Source organism: Megascapheus bottae, chromosome 20 (genome assembly GCF_031878675.1).
Source record: "Megascapheus bottae isolate mThoBot1 chromosome 20, mThoBot2.hap1, whole genome shotgun sequence".
In the NCBI taxonomy this organism is placed as follows: Eukaryota; Metazoa; Chordata; class Mammalia; order Rodentia; family Geomyidae; genus Megascapheus; species Megascapheus bottae.
The window spans coordinates 11704215-11724698 of record NC_143528.1 but is presented as its reverse complement, the minus strand read 5'-3'; the positions used below and the strand labels follow the sequence as shown (position 1 = coordinate 11724698).

The 20484-nt window shown below is 35.3% G+C and overlaps 1 protein-coding gene across 1 annotated transcript in view; it reads left to right on the top strand.

Annotated features, from left to right (window-relative positions):
• Nucleotides 1–20484, top strand: part of Tnks (tankyrase) — a 138426-nt gene that overhangs the window by 58652 nt on the left and 59290 nt on the right. The window contains exons 4-5 of the mRNA XM_090353971.1: nucleotides 19305–19341; nucleotides 20007–20082. Coding sequence (XP_090210097.1) covers nucleotides 19305–19341; nucleotides 20007–20082 — 113 coding nt within the window. The remainder of the gene's footprint in view (nucleotides 1–19304; nucleotides 19342–20006; nucleotides 20083–20484) is intronic.

Genomic DNA, 20484 nt, shown 5'->3' with positions numbered 1-20484 from the left:
TAGGGGAACAGAGTCCTAGGAATAATGGAAAAATCCATTATATAGCTATGCTAGACACGAGACAGACATGAGAAGGAAAATATTACCCTATCTTTTAGAAAAGGATGTTATAAATAAAACAATAAACAGTATTTGATGTACAAATGGTAGTGGCTTAATGAATGTTATGCTTTTAATTAGTAATATTATTATAACTAATGGACAAAGTTTGGTCTGTTATAACAGGGTAATTTAAAAAAATTTTTTCTAACCCTTGAAAGAAAATATATGTGAAAAGAGCTATTGGAATTATTTGGGGAAAATGATTTTTTTTTTTTTCTGGGCCTGGGTGCTGTTTCTGAGCTTCATTTGCTCAAGTTTTCAGCTCTACTACTTGGCCTGCAGCACCAGTTCCAACCTTTTCTGAGTAGTTTAATGGAGATAAGAGTCTCCATTAACATCAGTAGACTTCACTTTATGCAAAGAACTTATTTTTATCACCTATTTGGAGAATGCTGCATACATGGTAACTGGTAAATAAGTAGAGTTATTTATTTTAAAATAAAATTTGTTTTTATAAATATAGGTAAAATTTTTCTCTTTTTACAAGCCATACCTATTATTTGATATATTTTACTAATAGGTTATTATACTGAAGAAATGAATAATAGAAATACTTTTTTGAAAATGCCAGTTTCCAAACATGTAGCACAAATACAAGCATGGCTTGCTTTTACTTCTTTCTTCCTTTTTAAACTTTTATTATAATTAATAAACAGGTTACATTATATTCACCAGATAGAAGGTGCTTTCCTTAACAATCATTGCTACCCCTTCTCATGTTTTTGTCCCCATTTTCCTCCCCCACCCCTCCCTCATCTTGTTTTCCCCCTTCCATATCCTATTTCAAATAAACAAATAAACATATATACTGTATATCAGATAACAAGGTAAGATACTGTAACAATATGAAATAGCCAAGGAACAACAAAAGAGATGAGAAATAACATAATACATTAAGAACAATAGTCACACCTTATATGGCTCTTGTTTCTATATCTTGGGGATCCTTTCATTTAGTCTCATCCTATATGGCCTTATGTATCTAGGTTTTGCCCTATTGTAAACCTCTGCTAGGAGAGTCCAAGGTTTATATTAATTATGACAAATGAGGGAAACCATTGAGCCTATGGTCCTTTGTGACTGGCTTACTTCACTTAATATGATTTATTTATTCCTTCCTTCCTTCCTTCCTTCCTTCCTTCCTTCCTTCCTTCCTTCCTTCCTTCCTTCCCTTCCTTCCTTCCTTCCTTCCTTCCTTCCTTCCTTCCTTCCTTCCTTCCTTCCTTCCTTCCTTCCTTCCTTCCTTCTTTCTCTCCCTCCCTCTCTACCTCCCTCCCTCCCCCCTCTCTCTACTCTCTCTTTCTTTCTCTCTTTTCCCCTTCCTTCCTTCCTTCCTTCCTTCCTTCCTTCCTTTCTTTCTTTCTTTCTTTCTTTCTTTCTTTCTTTCTTTCTTTCTTTCTTTCTTTCTTCCTTTCTTCCTTTCTTCCTTTCTTCCTTTCTTCCTTTCTTCCTTTCTTTCTTTCTTTGTAAAGGTACCTGAGGAAGAGTTAAATGTTCATATATTCAACTAGTTTAATGATTTTTATTTTAACATGAAGATAGAAAATAGTATTTCTGCACATATGCGTATCTTTTATACAAAGACAGCTTGGAAATGCATTAATCTTTAGTTATACTCATCTGGGTTTTTTGTTGTTGTTGTTGTTGTTGCTGAGGCTGTACAATTTGTTTAAAATGAAACATTGGTGGGATTAGGAGAGACTTCCTGTAGGGTCTAGGCTCATACTAGATGTTTCTGAAGAAATGAGCCAGCTGAGCCTGCAGTCCCTGTACTTGGGAGACTGGGGTGGTTTGAAGCTAACTTGGGCTATACAGTGAGACCCTATAACAAAAAGAACTAGAATCAGAAATTGATTCATTTAATAATTCAAAAAGACTAGTTTGTAGTTAGAAGGGATAAAGCCAGCTGGTGATGTCATTATTTAGAAATCAGGTCATTCAAAGACATTATTGCTGGCCACCTCTGTAAGCTGTTACACAGGCCAAGCACAGAAACACTGTTGTGGTCTCATCCATGACTTGTTTTTAGCAGGATAGACTTAGATGTTTCTCTTAGATTAACTTTATTTTTAATTTGTTCCAAACTTAATATTTTAAAATGTTACATATTAATTTTTGGTCAAGTTTCATACTGTTCCATATCAGGGCTGGTATGTACTATTTTGTATATACTTCTTGAAACAATTATATGTAATTTCAAGTATGTAGAAAACTTAAATTTTAAATTTAGCAGAAGCAAATATGTATGTAGTATAGAACATTTGTTTTATTATGCCTGATCATTAGTGATACACTAAACAGTTTTCAGAAGTCTATGTGTCACCAGGTAAAACATTAAGAATTATATGTGTAATGGGAAAGTATATATTTACTACTAATGAAGTTGTATTACTATCAGTAAGAGTCTTTCATTTGGATATGGAGGAGAAGGGACAGTTCATCTGCATGATTTTTTTCTTATTATCTTCTTTGAAGTAGTTTTCATCTTTTCTTGGAAATTTTTTAGAACTCTTTTTTTATATGACTGAATGGTATATCATTTTCTATAGCTTTCTTTTCCTACTGTGATTATAGCCTTCCAGAGACCTAGCAAAAATTTAAAAGGACAATAAGATAAAATGACACTTTCCTTTTTATTTAAATAAAAGCCATTTTATTATACAGAAAGTTACTGGGGAAAGGAAAAGTGCTTTCTGAGATTCTTTAAATATCATTTTTTCTAATCTCAAAGGCATTAATGGAAAGGAAGTCCTATTTTCCTAGTGATTCACAAGTAGAAATGAGAAATAGTGAATAAGTTAAATACTTTGAAATTTAAATCACTTTATCATCATCATCATGATCATCTCTGTGTGTGTGTGTGTGTGTGTGTGTGTGTGTGTGTGTGTGTGTGTGTGTGTGCACGCCAAGCACTATTGGCTGTTTTATTTGTATTATTCCTGACCTTCAGAGCAGCCTCATGAAGTATATCTTTCTCTTTTCAAAAATGAGACACATGGAACTCAGAGAAAGTTAAATTATTTGATTAAACTCACATAGGGAAAAAATAGCAGAACCAATATTCATTGTAGATGCCTGACCTTAAAGGTGATATCTTTGCTAGAATTTACCAGTCATTCCCAAGTTAAGTTCAGGCCATGTTCCTGTAAAGGACATGTGGGCAGAGGTGGGGGTGGGGGGTGGCTAATGTTGTTTCGCACATTGTAAATGGCCATGAATCAAATTGCTAATATTTGTTCATTAAGGGAAATAACTATATAAAGCAAGGGTAGGCTTGATTTTAGGGTCCTCTTTCTTGCTCTTATCAATGCTGGCTTACCTTCTGATGCTAGCTCCTTCCCTTCCTGCTCTCCCTGGTTCTTGGTCTTCCCTGGTCTCACTCTTTTCCCTCATTGTGTATGTTTTCCATCTGTATACGTTTTGGCCTATTTTATAGGCTCCTGAAGTACTGAGGACTAACCAACGGCAACCTTGTGTCTAAAGAATCTTAAGGAAGAATTCTGGGCATTTTGGAGGCAAATATCTATACTTGGATCAATCACTGCTCTGCAGATGGAGTGTGCTGATTAACTGGGCCTGTAGTAGGGAGCTGGGTCAGGGAACTCTACCATAATCACAAGATGTAAGCATAGGAGGAACAATTCCCATAAACAGTGGTGAGAGACATTATGAGAAGTTTGTTACAGGTATTTGAGTAGGCAAAAATAACATGTCTGCTATGTTCCTATTTCTATTTGTGTCTATTTTCACCTATTACTAGTAGTTAACTTCTTGTGTTAAAGAATGCTTTTACCAAAAATTTAAATTCTAATCCTTCTGCAAACAAAGGGAGTCTTGCATACAGATAGTTACAATTCCAGGGTTAATATTCAATGTTTTAGTTGATAAAGGATGTTTTCATTTCATTGCTAACTTAACCAATAAGGTAGTATCACTGTTTTTCTTTAAGTGTTTATTATATATTTTTCAAGCACTTCATTTTCCAAAATAAGATCTATACTAAATAAGGTCATACTAAGGCTACAGTTACAACCATGTTCATTATAGCATTATTTACCATTGCTAAGATATTGAACCCAGATGCCCCTCAGTAGATGAATGGATCAAGAAGATGTACACATACACAATGGAATTCTTTGCTTCCATCAGAAAAAAATGACATTGCCCCATTCGTTAGGAAATGGAAGGACTTAGAAAAAAATCATATTAAGCAAAGTCAGACCAAAGAAAAGTAGGCTGCATGATTTCCCTCATTTGTAAGAACTGGAATATGTCTAAGATAGTCTTAACAGGGGATCTCAATAACCCAATTGCTTAGCGCATAAGAGCATATATAATGAAGTGTATCAACATAAACTCTAAGATATGGAAACAGGAGGTTCTTATGTCCTGTATGTAGTGGGGTTTTTTTGTTTCTTAGTTTTCTGTGCCTTGTCATATGTAAGATTTTTCTATATGTGGAAGGGAAAGGAAATCACAGAAATATCAGGACAAAGGATAAACTCACTTGATAATCACTTGACACTATGTTGGATATGAGCCTTGCAATTTGGGGGGGAGGGGAACAGGGAGGAGTATGTGGGAGAAAATGAGGGATGGGGTAACAATGAACAAAAACAATTCATTACCTTAACTATGTAACTGTAAACCCCTGCTCATCACCTTTTCAATAAAAATAAAAAATAAAAATAGATCCATACTAAGTGAAATTTGCCTCACATGGTATAATCCTAAGTGATGCATTTCATGTGACTTTAGAAGAAAATTTCTGTATTCCTAGCAACTTCTAGGGAATACATTAGAGTATTGTTTAATAGTAGAACTGAATTTGGGAGCCACCACTCATTATATTAAAAGATTTTCCAGTTTTCCATTTATTAGCTGTAGTAAGCACAGTATCCCAGAGATGCCTGCAACTAAGCCTTTTAAGCTGTGATATGTTATCTGATAGGGAAAAGGAACTTTGCATAACATAGGGTTGTTTGGTTGGGCACAATTTAATCACAAGGTCTTTATGAGAAGAATGGAAAAGGGTTCGAATCAGAAGTTGTGATATGTGATATCGGATTCCATGGAATCCAAGGAATACTTGTCTTTCTTTACTTATATACTTGAATAGTTGATTTTGGGGTCATGGAATAGAGAGCTTTTAATAGCAGGGCATTGCATTTGTCTTCCTTAAATATTCATGTTGTTCGTGTGATGTTCAGTCATCAATTTGTAGAGTTTCAGCGTTTTACACATTAATTTCAGGTTCCATAAGACTAGATTTTGTTTCTTTTCTCTAGAAAGTCAGTCTCTTGTTTACCATGAAATAATGAATCTGTGAGTTCCCTTGATCTTTTGCCAAGGACTTTGTCACTAGAAGGTCTATATTTTTGGTAGAGTTGTTCATCTCTACAAGGTTAAGTGAAAGGGATGAGTTGTGTGTTTGACACTTTCTGTGAACTCTTAGCACATCTCAGCATATACATATGTTTGTCTTTTAAAAAACTTCTGCACTCTTTCATCACTGAGCACTACTGGTCTCTGAGTATTGAAGCATATTTAAAACATGCTGAATACCTGTGAATGTTCATCAGTGTTGTGTGAATCCTCACAAACTTCATTTTTTTTTTTGCTTGACAATTATACAAGAAGGCATTTCTAGCCTTCTTATAGTCTACTTGTCTCCCTCTCTAATCTAATCCCTACCTTTCTTTTACTAGTCTTTTACTTTTATCTTATTTTCCTTCCCTTCCATTCGTTCCCTTCTCTTTCCTCCCAATCACTCCCCACTTACCAAATACATGTCCATTTGGTGTGTTCTGATTATCTGAAATACCTGATATTTAAGAGATATTTGAGAGAATCCTTATTTTCTCTTCTGCTTCTATTGTAATAGTTTTTGCTTCTTGCAAACTGATTGAAGTCTTACTGTTGACATTTTTATAGTTGATGATAATTCTAGCCACTGGTCATAGCTAGTTGTTAGTTGGATTTTGAACATGATAAATGGGGCTAGTGCCACATGTTGAGCCACATGTTGAAATGATACTTGAAATAGTATGGAATAAATAGAATATATTACTAAATTAGTTTATCCATTTCTTTCCTTTTTTAATATAGCTACTTATGTTTCTACTGCACAGCACTTTTTGCATGAAGAATTAGTGAAATGTGTAAATTCATTAGTGTAAAGGAAGAGAAAATAAAACGCATTTTTAAAATGATAGAGGCATGGCATTCTGAGCCACATTGGAGAAGTACAAATGATCCTAGACATTATTTCTAAGTATATAGTCTGATGGAAACTCATAAGTATTGGCTCTCCATTGTCAAGAAAATTTGTATTATGTTTGGAATAATTCATTTTAACTTATAAAGCATATGATGAATTTCAGAAATTCTTTCAGGAAGAGAGAAATTAAAATACTAAATAGTCACATTAAAAGTTTGATTCTCTAGATTGATTTAATCCTTAAATGTTCCAAGAGTTCATGTTTTAGTAAGGTTAAGTAATTTGTACCAGTTTTAATAAATCCATGGGAGAAAAGCAAGTCCATCAAAGAACAGAAATAACAAAATACTTAAAACACTTTTTCTTAAAATGTATGGTATTTTGTGTGAAGTACTACATTTGTATTAAGTGATTCTTCAAAAAAATCTTTTTTTAATTAAACCTGTAAGCAACATTGATCTTTTTATTTAAACAACTGTTTTGTATGTGGTAGCAGTAATCTCAGAGCGGTGAGGATATATGAACAAAGCACATTGTGATTTATAGGAACCATACTGTTATCTTTGCCAAGAAAATTGCTTCCCTGCAGCCCTTGCTTTTATCAGTGTGCTTTGCCCTTTCAATGCATCAGCCTACTGAGGCCTTGAAGTTTTGAGACACTTATTGAGGATTTGAGACCTCTGCTTATATGACATATACAATCCTAAGAATTTGCAGGCTAATGTGAAAGTACGTATGACTCTTTCTTGAACAGTGAAAGAGCTATAATAATTCTGAGTTATGGATATGTTCTTCATATGTTTTGTCCTTGATTTATGAACTCTCTGATAGATGGAATTTCTTTGCAATTTTCATTTTTTTCAAGAAGCATCAATTTTGATTTGCTTCTCCAACATGAACTTCCCCCTCTCCTCTTTTTTTAATCCCTGTTTTTCCCCCAAAAGTATCACTAAATCTTTTGCTTAGACACATAGGTAATTGATGTTAGTGGAGTCTGATGAAGGGGATTATTATAGAAATAACCTTTATTATTTAAGTCTTCATTTTTTACCACTCATTTGTTACTTCTTTGAGCCTACATCATTTATTCATTTAAAAAAAATGTATATTCAGGGCTGGGAGTTTGGCCTAGTAGTAGAGTGCCTGCTTAGCATGCATGACGCTCTGGGTTTGATTCCTCAGTGCCACATACACTGAAAAAAGCTGGAAGTGGTGCTGTGTAGAGTGCTGGCCTTGAGGAAAGCCCCAAGGACATTGCTCTGGCCCTGAGTTCAAGCACCAGGACTGACTGTCTGTCTGTCTGTCTATCTATCTATCTATCTATCTATCTATCTATCTATCTATCTATCTATCTTCATTCGCTGTCTATAATATGCCAAGCACAAATAAATCTGGAATGCTGGAATGAAAAGGATAAAAAGGTATGGCTTTAGAACTAGCACACAAAAATGGTGCTAGGCCCACTTTTTTTTTTTTTTTTTTTTTTTGCCAGTCCTGGGCTTGAGCTCAGGGCCTGAGCACTGTCCTTGGACTTTCTCAAGGCTAGAGCTCTACCACTTGAGCCTCAGCACCACTTCCGGCTTTTTATGTATATGTGGTACCAAGGAATCGAACCCGGGTCTTCGTGCATGCTAGGCAAGCACTTTAACCACCAGGCCAAACTCCCGACCCTAGGCCCACTTTCTTACTCTAGCAAGCTACATGGCACAGCTCTGCTGATGAGTCTTAACACCTGTATGCACATCAGCAGTTGGATTCCTTCAGGAAGAATGGTTGGAAACCATTTTTAGGAAAAAAATAGCTTTTAGGCCAAGGATTTACATTAGGTTAGGAGAGCTCTGTATATCTCTATATCTGTATAAATGAAAGATTTATTTATCAGAAAAATGATAGTTTCTAGTGTCTCAGGATCATAAGTCACTTTTACGTAGCTAATGTGTATATGGATAAGAACTCAAAATTTTGTGTTTAGTTTTTACAGACTCGATGCATTCCGTGAAGTATGAAGTTACTAATAACTTCATGGAATGACCACACTTGTTAAATCAAATCTTAGGACAGGCTCAGCAAGATTAACTAGTATGATACCTTTATTGTATCTGTGATTAAGACCCAGAATAGTCATATAGTAGCAAGTAAGATTGGTATTTGTTTCCTTTGTTAGTACTTTTTGTTGACGTGACATGGAATGATACCACGAAGGAAGTTACATGTAAGCTTGGCCTTACATTTTAATGAGTAGCAATATATTAGATGGTTGATAGGAATAATGTCAAGTTTATAATTTGTTATAAGAAGGTAAAGAATGGGAAACATTGTATAATAACGGTTTTGTTTGTTTGTTTGTTGTTGTTATTGTTTTGCCAGCCCTGGGCCTTGAACTCACTTGAGAACTGTCCTTGAGCTTTTTTTTTTTTTTTTTTTTTTTTTTTGCCAGTCCTGGGCTTGAGCTCAGGGCCTGAGCACTGTCCTTGGACTTTCTCAAGGCTAGAGCTCTACCACTTGAGCCTCAGCACCACTTCCGGCTTTTTTCTATGTATGTGGTACCGAGGAATCGAACCCGGGTCTTCATGCATGCTAGGCAAGCACTTTAACCACTAGGCCAAACTCCCGGCCCTCCTTGAGCTTTTTCAAGGCTAGAGCTGTACCACTTCCAGCTTTTTTCTATGTATGTGGTACTCAAGAATTGAACCTGGGTCTTCATGCATGCTAGGCAAGCACTCTAGCACTAGACGAAACTCTTGGCCCTGTATAATGAGTTTTAAAGATCAATTTAGGCTATATCTTAAAAGGATTTTGAACATTAGGCTCTGGAGTTGAGTTTTATTTTCTAAAGCATGGAAATAAGGAGTCATATACTTATTCTTTTTGTTTCTAATTTTACTATATCTCGAGTAAGGCAGTAAAGTAAATGAACAGAAATTAATGTGGTAACTGAATTGAGATGTAGACATTGAGGGTTAGTTACAGAATTATTGGAAAAGGGTAATATAAGTATAAATAAAGGTGACAGTAAGAATGGGAAGGATTCTGAGTAGAGAGAAGGCATTAAATGGATCCCAGTGTAGAAGAGCTCGTAATTTGATGTGTTAGTGTAATTTGTGACTAGAGATCTCATGCTGCAGAGCTTACAAGTTAATGAAAATTGACAGTGCAATTCAAATAGATTAATAATTTGTCCAATAATCTTTCTGACCCTGTGTAATCATAGGAGCAATCATTTTGTTGATGTAGGTTGTGCTCGATATCATCACCAGTTAGTCATTTGATATCAAGCAATGCTTAAAATAACTCGTAAATAATAGGTTAACAATTTTGTTATTAAAATTAAACAGTCTGATTCTTGTGTTCCCCCTCACCCTTCTTCTTTTGGTAATACTATAGATTGAATTCAAAGCCTAGAGATTTCTAGGCTGGCACTCTACCACTTTGAACCATGTTTCCAATCTTATGATTGAAGACATTGAGGGTTCACCCACAAGGAATTTCACACATAATAGAGAAAATGTTCTTTAAAAAAAAAAAGCAGTTTTGTAAAAAAAAAAAAGAAAAAAGCAGTTTCACAATATTATAACTAAAAGACTAAAAAAAAAGGAGGGCTTTTGACATATAATATTTAGAAAGCTAATTTGTTCTTTTCTTGGGCATAATATTATGGCAGAATATTAGACCAAAATCAAATGCATTTGAACGTACTATTACTAAATATAGTCACTCTTTTATAAAATTAACATTATGAACTGTTGGGCTATTATGATTGCTTTGGATTTTAATTCATTTCTTTTTACTTTGATCTACTTCACATGTTTTTGTTTTTCAGTTGAAAAATAAATGAGTGCTTATTATAATTTCAGAAAAGCATTGAGGAAATATTTGTAAGTTCGAGAAGCAAAAATGGCATATTGGTTTTTCTTTTTGTTTTTAAGATTGTTTACACCAGTTTGTGTTAGAATACATAAACTATGATATAAACCAGCAATTGCCACTACTGGATATTTACCCAAGAGAAAAGAACTCATGTGTCCATTCACAATTGTGTCTGAAATTTTACATTTGTTTAAAATGAATCACGCAAAGCTAGAAATAGCCCAAGTGTCTATTAACTAGCAAATAGATTTGCAGATATAATATTACTTAATAAAAGGAGACAAACAATTGATATGTCTAACACTATAGATAAAACTCAAAAGCATTTATAGTAAGTTAAGTAAACTAGCTGAGTATCCATGGCTCATGCCTGTGGTATTAGCCACCCAAGAGACTAAGACCTTGAGGATCAAAATTAGGGAAGAAAAAATCGTGAGGCTGGATTTATAATTAACCAGAAAAAAGTTAGACTAGAATTATGGCTTTGGTGGTAGAGCACCAGCCATAAGCAAGCAAAATGATCAAGTGCCAGACACCTAAATTTAAGCCCTGGTATGAAGAGATTTTTTTTTAGATAGACTGAGTAAAAAAAACTAAATTCAAAATAATTAGTAAATCTGTTTAAATGACATTTTATAAATTTAAAATGTAGGGACATTGGGGTGGTAGATATAACTTAGTGATAGAATACATGCCTACCATGTTAACTGCTCTGAGTTCTATGTGCAGCATTGCAATATAGGAGGGGGGGGGAGAGGAGGGAGAGAAGGGGAGGGAAGAGGGAACAGGAATGAATTTAAAATGAATGAATTTAAAAACAAAACAACCACCACCAAAGCTATAAGAACAGAAATGAGACTAATGATTGCCATGAAATGGGAATTCAGGGGGGCTTGAGAAAATTTCATAAGGTAACAGAAATATCCTATGTGGTTTTTTTTTTTGTGGTCATTCAACTATGTACATTTGTCAAAAGTTACAGAATTAGCCAGGTGCTGGTAATCCTAGTAATCCTAGCTACTCTGGAGATTGAGATCTGAGAATCATGGTTCAAAGCCAGCTTGGTCAAGAAAGTACATGAGACTCTTACCTCCAATTAATAATCAAAAGGCCAAAAGTAGAGGTTTGATTCGAGTGGTAGAGCACTCCCCTTGAGCAATAAGTGCTCAAGAACAGTGCCTAGGCCCTGAATTCAAGCCCCCGGACCTGCACTCCTCTCAGAAAAAGTATGTGTGTGTGTATATATGGTAGTTAACTAAATGGCATTGTATATCAATAAATAGGTATATAAGTATACTGGAAAAACAAAGACAAAGACAAAACTCACCCATCTTTTATTATGGAAGTTCCTTCTGGTGTTGTACTCTATATAACATTAATAATTGTTGTAATGAAACTTACCAATTTACACCAAATAGATTGAGCTTTGCTGCCAAATGAATTTTTAAACCTTTTTGGGTTTCAGAATTATAAATAAAGAGCTGGTTCCTGTGGCTCATGCCTGCAATCCAGAGTATTCAAGGGGATGAGACTGAAGGATCAAAGTTCAGAGCCAGCACAGACAGACAAATCCACTAAACCAGCAAAAAATTGGAAGGGAGGTTATGAATCAAGTGGTAGAGAAATCTGAGAATTTGAGGTCCTGAAGCATCAGTACCAGCACCCTCTACCCCCCAAAAAAGGATGTGGCTAATTGGCGATATAGTACAAAACATAAAATTATTGCAAAACTATTTTGTATGAAATATATAATTTCCCTTTATAACCTCTTTTTTTAAAAGGAACATACAGTATAACAGTAAAAACAAAACAACATATTAATCCACATTCAGAGCTCTCCCCATCCATTTGCACAGGTGGTTGATTACTTAAGTAATGTTGAGATTTTTCAGCTTTCAGATTCTGTGCAAAGCCTCCTTTTTTCCTCCTATTTAGAATGAAAATTCCCTCCCTTCTCCTTTCCTGCTTCTTGTCTCCTGCTTTTAGTATATCATGGGTGCTGTCCCTGAGCTCTTCAGCTTAAAGCTATCGCCCTACCCCTTGAGCCACAGAGCCACTTCCAGTTTTCTGGTGATTAACTGGAGAGAAGAGTTTCATGACTTTAGTGCCTACTTGGGCTGACTTTGAACCGTGATGCTCAGATCTCAGCCTTCTGAGTAACTAGGATTTGTCGGCTTGAGCTGTAAGCGCTGGCTAGTTTGTTTTCTTTTAATGTACTACATACTTTGCAAAATGCCTCTGCCATTGACAGTTTCCTAGATGAATGCTTGCCTCTCCTAAATTCCAATATCCAACTTTAAGGAAGATATATCTCACAATATGGCTTTTCTTCCCTTAACCACTATTTTTTATATTCATGTCTCCAACTTTTACACAGTCATCCTTTGGTATTTGAAGGATGGGTTCCAGTCCAGTGTTTTCCTCTATATTTCATGGTGATCAAGTAGTAGTTTGCTATTCAGTAGCTGTGAGGTGTTTATATTACCGAGTTTGGTAGTGACAACTTTGAGTTAAAAAGGATGAAAGTAGTTTATTGGGATAAAGAATGGCTTCTTAGTCACTTTTAAACCTCTCTATAAAATGGTATGGTTTAATAAGTTCTTCGCTGTTTTGTCTGATGTCCTGTCTGTACTGCCCAACATGGTAGGCACTAGAACTCTCTAAACCTCTTGAATGCTTCATGAACAGGATGTTTATGTCTATATAATTTTAATTTATTTAAATGGAAATAGTGGTAAGCATAACTTAAATTATGTTTATATTAAATGTAGAATTTAGCACTAGCTAGTATTAGCTAAAACACAGGGGTATAGGATACAATCAATGAAGGATCTCTACCAGGAAAAGTCTTTTCAGAACCCTAAATTATTTCTAAATTATTCTATTTAAAAACTCTGTGTTTAGTTTGACCATGATTCTAGATTTTACTGGTGGTATGTGCTATCCCCCCAAGCCCATTTTGTTTTAGATGGGTTTTTTTCTTTTGTTTTTGTTTTGTTTTGTTTTTGCCAGTCCTGGGCTTGAGCTCAGGGCCTGAGCACTGTCCTTGGACTTTCTTAAGGCAAGAGCTCTACCACTTGAGCCTCAGCACCACTTACGGCTTTTTTCTATGTATGTGGTACTGAGGAATTGAACCTGGGTCTTCGTGCATGCTAGGCAAGCACTCTACCACTAAGCCAAATTCCCAGTCCCATTTTAGATGTTTTTGAGGTAGGCTTTTACTTTTTTGCTCAACCAGCCTGGACTTTGATTCACCTATTTTTATTATTATTATTATTATTATTATTATTATTATTATTATTTGCCATAGCTGGGATGACAGGCATATGTCACCCCATTCAACTTTTACTATTAAGTTAAGAAGTCTCTCAAACTTTTTGCCTGAGTTGGCCTGGAATCACAGTCCTTGGAACTCCATCCTTCTGTATGGCTGTAAAGGCAAGTGCATACAACTGTACCCAGCAGCCCCTCACTAAAATGAAGGTGTCACAAATCTTTGACCCCAGCGGTCCTTAAACTTCCATCTTTTGGTTCTCTGCCTTCTAAATAACTAGGATTATAGATTATAAATGTGGATTACTGGTACCCAGCAGATGGTATCAACTTTGAGGCTAGAACTTGATAGGATTCAGAAGTAGGAACAAGCCTTGAATGCTCTCTTAGTTTTATAATTTTCCCCAGATATTCTAGAAACATTCATAAAAGAGTGAAAATAGTAATTCAAGTATTCCTGGGGCTTGTGTTTCCGCATAAAATAATATCAAACTGTTTGAATATTGCTTTTGAAGGAGGGCTTTAATTTTTGCAATTGGATCGTTTCCTGAGCAAAATTTCTTCCATAATTACGTAACTGGTTCTGAAATTTCAAATTTATTTGTTGAAAACAAAATTAAATGTCACCCAAGTTAGTATCTTTTCCCCTTTGTAAGGTGTAGCTACAGAATCAATTATATTTGTTGGCACCTTGACGAGAAGGTATTTACATTATGCCCCAGCCATTTACTAAGCTTTAATCTTAGCTACTCCAAAGACTAAGAGCTGTAGAATTGTGATGCAAAGCCTAAGTAGAAACGTCTATGAAACTCCAATTCCATAGTACTCAGCAAAAAGTTGGGCTAGAGGCAATGCTCAAGTGGTTGCTCACAAGCTAAGTAAGCAAGCCAATCATTTGTGAAGCCTACAGGTCAGTCTCACTTCAGGCCAAAAAGAAAAAAAAAAATCTCTATATCAGAATTATCAGTTTATGTTGTTGCCTAAAACTCAGCAGTGCAAGAGCCCCTGTATTAATTTGGTAATTGAGATACTTGCCTGAAGTCTACATAGCTCTTCCCTTGAGATATCTTCTAAGTTAAGAAATTAAATCACATTATGGAAAATGGAAAATGCATTGATCATTTGAATAGATCTAGAAGGAATTTCCTTCATTCATTTTCCCTGGCCTAATGGCCTGTGTTTACAAGCTCATCTGAAAGTTCAAGTGCTTTTAAGTAGTTCTGATGGGAAATTTTGGCTTGTTATATTAAAGCAGTTTAAAGCTAGTAACTGAGTTTGCTTTAAACCATTTTATGCTCGCTATTATTTTCTCTCCTCTTTGCTTAAACCACTTCTTTCAAAGCTTAGCTTTTTGTGCTTACACATTAGTTCAGAGCCTGAAAAACTAGTGGGTAGTAGTCAGATAAAACTTAGATGATCCATTTAACTGCTTTGTGCCAATGTGTTTAACCGTAAGTGACTAGATGATAGATGGTCTCTTAGGATGATTAGGGAACTGGGGGTGAGATGATGGAGAGAAGGGTGACTTTCCAGTTGCCATCTCTTGCATTTCCTAGGCAGTGCACACGTGATGTAAAAGCTGAGGAAACAAAGGTTGGAATTCTTTTATATTCCCTTACTACATTAGGAATCTGATTATGTTCATAACCTTTTCTTGTTACTCCATCTGAAAAAGCTCATATGACTCACTTTTTACAAACCTATGTGTGGCTTATTCATTTCACAATTGAGAGAAGTCAGTAATCATGTAATTATTTATGTAAGTCTCCCCCATTTTTTTTTTTTTTTTTGCCAGTCCTGGGCTTAAGCTCAGGGCCTGAGCACTGTCCTTGGACTTTCTCAAGGCTAGAGCTCTACCACTTGAGCCTCAGCACCACTTCTGGCTTTTTTCTATGTATGTGGGGTACCGAGGAATCGAACCCGGGTCTTCATGCATGCTAGGCAAGCACTTTAACCGCTAGGCCAAACTCCCGGCCCCGTCTCCCCCATTTTTATTTAAAAGATAATTTTCCTGTATACTAAGTGATAGAGAAATAATTTCTATTTTAAAAATAAATGCCAGTCACTGGGCACCAGTGGCACACCTGTAATCTTAGCTACTTGGGAGATTGAGATCTGAGGATTGAGGTTTGAAGCCAGCCTGGGCAGAATAGTCCATGAGACACGTTTCTCCAATTAATCACCAAAGAGCCAAAAGTGGAGCTGTGGTTCAAGTGGTAGAGTGCCAGCTTTAAGTGTGTGTGTGGGGGGGGGAGAAGCTTAGGGACTGTGAGTTCAAACACCAGGACCAGCACCCACACAGTGAATGAATGAGTAACATTTTTACCTTGACTTTGATAACATGGATATTGCCTGCCCGTCCCCCTTCCCTCCCTCCCTCCCTCCCTCCTTCCTGTCCTTCCTTCCTTCCTTCCTTCCTTCCTTCCTTCCTTCCTTCCTTCCTTCCTTCCTCCCCCCCTCCCCTCCTCTTCCCTCCTTCCTTTTTTTTCCTGCTTGTCTGAATGAGCCTGAGCACTGTCCTTGAGCCTTTTTGGTCAAGGTTAATGTTCTACCACTTGAGCCACAGCTTTACTTCTAGCTTTTTTGATATTAGAGATAAAAGTCTCACCAACTTTCCTTTCTGGGCTGGCACTGAACCATGATCCTCAGATCTCAGCCTCATGAGTAGCCAGCATTGCAGGTTTGAGCCATTGGAGTCTAGCAACATGGCTTTTTAAACATTAATCATCTATGTGGTATGTATATCTTTACATGTGTTAATAATTATTTGATAATAGTGACAATTCAGACTTGAGGAAGTAAACTATATGGTTCACTTACTTTTACTTCACTTTATTTAATAAAAAAATCTAAGCTATTTATTTTCTCTATTTCTGGCTGCTATTATTTTGACTATAATTGCCTAGTTTCCTTTCTAGCTGATCTATTGCTAGTTTTTATCTAGATGCTATTAAAAAAATACAAATGCTCCACAGGGATAAGTCTCATCCAGAATATTTTGTTTCTCAGCTAAAATGAAACAGATCTGGTGCTTTGGCTATTAGTAAGTAGTCAGATTTGTTGTCAGAGTGCATGAAGGGCTCTCAATTCATCATGTTAGTTATTCTTGCAAGGTAGCATTTGAAAAATGGCTTCAGCTGTTTATGGATTGTGGTCCTTGGGCACCAGATAGTGGATGCTGGAATGTATTGCAGAAAAGCTGATTAGAGTACTAGGATCTGTAACAGTACAAGTAAAAAATCATTTGTAATACCTGTGTCTGGCTCTGTTGGATGTAGTTGTATTTTTATTTCCTTTTGAAAGCTTTAGCTTATTATCAGCTTATCTGGGAAGGAATAACATTTTGAAGAAATGTGACATTTTGTGAAATATCAGTAAGATATACATGAGAGAAGTGTATAGAGAAAGACTGATTTGAACTTTCAGGATCCCAGATACTTTGGGATCCTCAAAGTATTACCTAGCTCATTGGAGTCATGTTTCACTATGACTGAAATTTCAATCATAGTCATTTTCTACTTACAATGTTATATTTTTACTTAGTATCAAGAATGAATATTTACTGCATGATCTAATTGCTGTCCCCCCATCTCCTATCCCCCTCCTTTCCTGTCCAAGAGAAGTTTGTATTTTACATAATCACAAATCTTACAGATGTTTAAATGTACTTTGTCTCCCCACCCACTTATAGAATATTTCAGTATTACTGCTTCCAGAAGGAAGTTCAGATTTCTCAACCCAGGGAATCATTCACGATCCTTTCATTTTATACATCATCCTTACTCATCTCCCTTCAGGAGCTTTCTGATTCACATTTGGTTTTGTAGAAATACCATTTCCTTTTGCGCTTCTGTCTGTGTGGTTGCTTTCTTCACCCTTGCTCTTTCATCTAAAAATCACTTCTTGCTTTGACACTTTCCCTTCTTCCAGGAAAGCTTCTTTAATCACAAGTAACCTGCCTCTTATTATTCCAGGAAACTCATAATAACGTTTTAGATTTTTCATAACCATATAATCACATATAATAGTACAACCATACTGTACTCATAGCATATAACTTTCATTAAGTAATATTCCAAACTTTCAAATGAATAATTGACTTATATAAATATATTCTGTAATTTGATTTGTCTAGGTCTTGATTCCTCAGGCATATAATTTTAAAGAGGGCTTTGCTATTTTCCTCACGAGGAACTTTTTTGATTGACTCTGTAATTTATGTGTTTTTTACCTAAAATATTTAATAAAGGAATGTATAGCATTAGTTTTGAGAGTTTTTAGCTAGAAAATAGAATAATATTGTTTTTATACTTTTAAAGAACATAAAATGTTTTGTGGAAAATTGAAATGGCTAATTCTGTGATCATGAAATTGTATATTCTGTTTTATTGTTATATATTGTAAAACCTGTGGCTTTATTGGAATATAATTTTTCCATTTAGAAAAGAATAGACATTGAACTGCTTCCTCATCTGAAAGTAACATGGTTATTCTTTGCAAAGATTTTAAACTAGTCAATCTAAGGGGCTAAAGAATTTCTACTAATAATAGATTCTAGAATTTAAACATGTGCTTTGTGGTCTTGCAGTGTCATTATTGAATCTGTATCAGTCTAATGTATTCTTACAGCAAAGTAGAAACAAAGTGAAGAAATTCATATTTATACCTAAGATCTTACAAATTAGTTATTTCATGTTAGACCTCTTTCATTTAAAATACTATTTGTTATATACTTAATATTTGTATTTGTTCTGTACTTAATGTTTGTATTCATATAGTGCTTTGTTAAAACATTGTGTAATTATGATATAGCAAACTGAGTCAGTTTATTGTAGCTGAATCATAGTCCTGGCTGTTCTTTCTATTTAATGAATGAACAAACACTGTATTATTAAGATTCTATGTCCTTTAATTGCACTTGCTTGCAAAACAAGCTTGTTAGATCTTAAATACCCTAAGAAATATGTTACTATGTATTTTTAGTTATATTTGTGTTTAAAGCTGTGATATACTTTGAAAACCTCTTGTGAAATTATTCAAGGGGGAAAATTACCCACATCACAATAATTGCGTATCCGCTCATTCTCAGAGACCTCAACCTGCTTTAAAAACTATTTTTAAGAATTACATTTTGTCAGATTTTTTGTTGAAGATATATAAAGCATCCTTAATACATATTAGCATATTACTGCCATTTAAGAATACATTCCCTGCTTTGGTTTTGGAGCTCTGCCTCCAAGAGGTTCTTAGCATTTGGTACGTAGTTCACGTATTTCTAGTCTACAGACCTTCCCTCGCGAGGCAGGGGCTTCGTGATTCTGACATTTGCATTTTCTGTTGGTAGAAAGCTCAATGATGGTTAATTAATTTTTAAAAAAAAGAACTTTCCATGTTACAAATAAAGCTGCGATTTTTTTTGAAGACTAGTAATTTATACCTTTAGAGAGCCACATTATTTTGCTTTTGTCTCAGAATGTATTATGCTTCACAAGTTTACTGTGACAGCCTGAATAGGAAAGGGGGGAGGGGACATTGTCTTCAGCTGGCATGCTGTTATCAGAGGGAATGTGTTTCTGGACACGAGATTTAGCATTCATTGGTTGTCTGAAGAAAGCTATTTCATCTGAGGATTGGACAAGAAGCTGCGTCAATTTGCCGCCCGTCTCCAAGGCACTGGTGATGCTGCCTTCACAAGCTGGCTAACGTCACGGCTCCATCACCCAGCGGGGTGTGGACTCTCTTTTTCTCTTCTTCCCTGTTTAATTCTCTATTTGCTGCCTGCTGCATTTCTTAATCTGTCTTCTGCCAAATGCTAACAGCATGATATTTTGCAATCATCTAGGTGAATACAAGAAAGACGAACTCCTAGAAGCTGCTAGGTAAGTGATTCCGTTCATTTTTAAGTGAGTATAAAGCATTGAAGAGAGAAAACCGGGAAGGCAGGTGGAGGACTACGAAAATTATAACATGTTATTGTCTTGCTGGTATTTTAGGCAATAGTGTGGATAGACGCTTGTACTAAATATTTGTATACTTCACATGGTTAGTGAAGATGACAGTATCTTTCACTAGATGATGATTACAAGGTTGATTTTATTTGGATTATTTCTTAATGTACCTACAAATCTTAGTTGGCAAGCTCAATGATATTCTTGGAGTGTTTAAATCCTGTTTTCATTCTGAAGATTTTCCAGCAAAGCTTAATGAAGGATATAAAGTAAATGTTAAAATCCTGATCTGATTTGTTGTTGATGGTGGTGGTTATGTATAATTTAACAAATTGTAGGCTAACTGCAGTGTTTTAAATCATTAGTCAGAATAAAGTTTGTTATAATTCTTTAAAAATATGGAAAGCCACATTTTCTAAGATATACCACTATATAATAAATAGCAGGAATTGCATTAATTGAATATTGTAAGAGATTCACTTTGATTCACATAATAAATTAAAGCCCTATTTTCTACTCTTTTGTGAGAAAATATCTATAAATATGCACAAGAAGCTCTGTAATTTTACAGAAATTGACTTACTACCTTTTTATAGGAGCGGTAATGAAGAAAAACTAATGGCTTTACTGACTCCTCTAAATGTGAATTGCCATGCAAGTGATGGGCGAAAGGTAAGTTTCTTTCAAATATAATCTCCTCTAATCATTTCTTGCATTATATTGAAATATTTGTAGTAGAAATGCATATGTGTACCTTATCTCTATTCATACACACACACACACACACACACACACACACTCACACACACACACTCACACAGTTGTACTTTTACTAGCATCTTTTTCCTATAAAATTAAATCCACCTCTGTTATTGGCAGTTGTGACATGTTCATAGAGCTGGTAAAGCCTGGATCTTAAGTAAGATTTTCTCTTAAATGTCAGATACTGAAAGTTGCAGCTTTGCCATTGATTACACTAGCACGTATTTTCTGTGTATAATAATGGAGATTGAAAATATGTATGTCTTATTTATCCATCTTTGTTAGAACATTTGCATTTTTGTTTTCTTATTT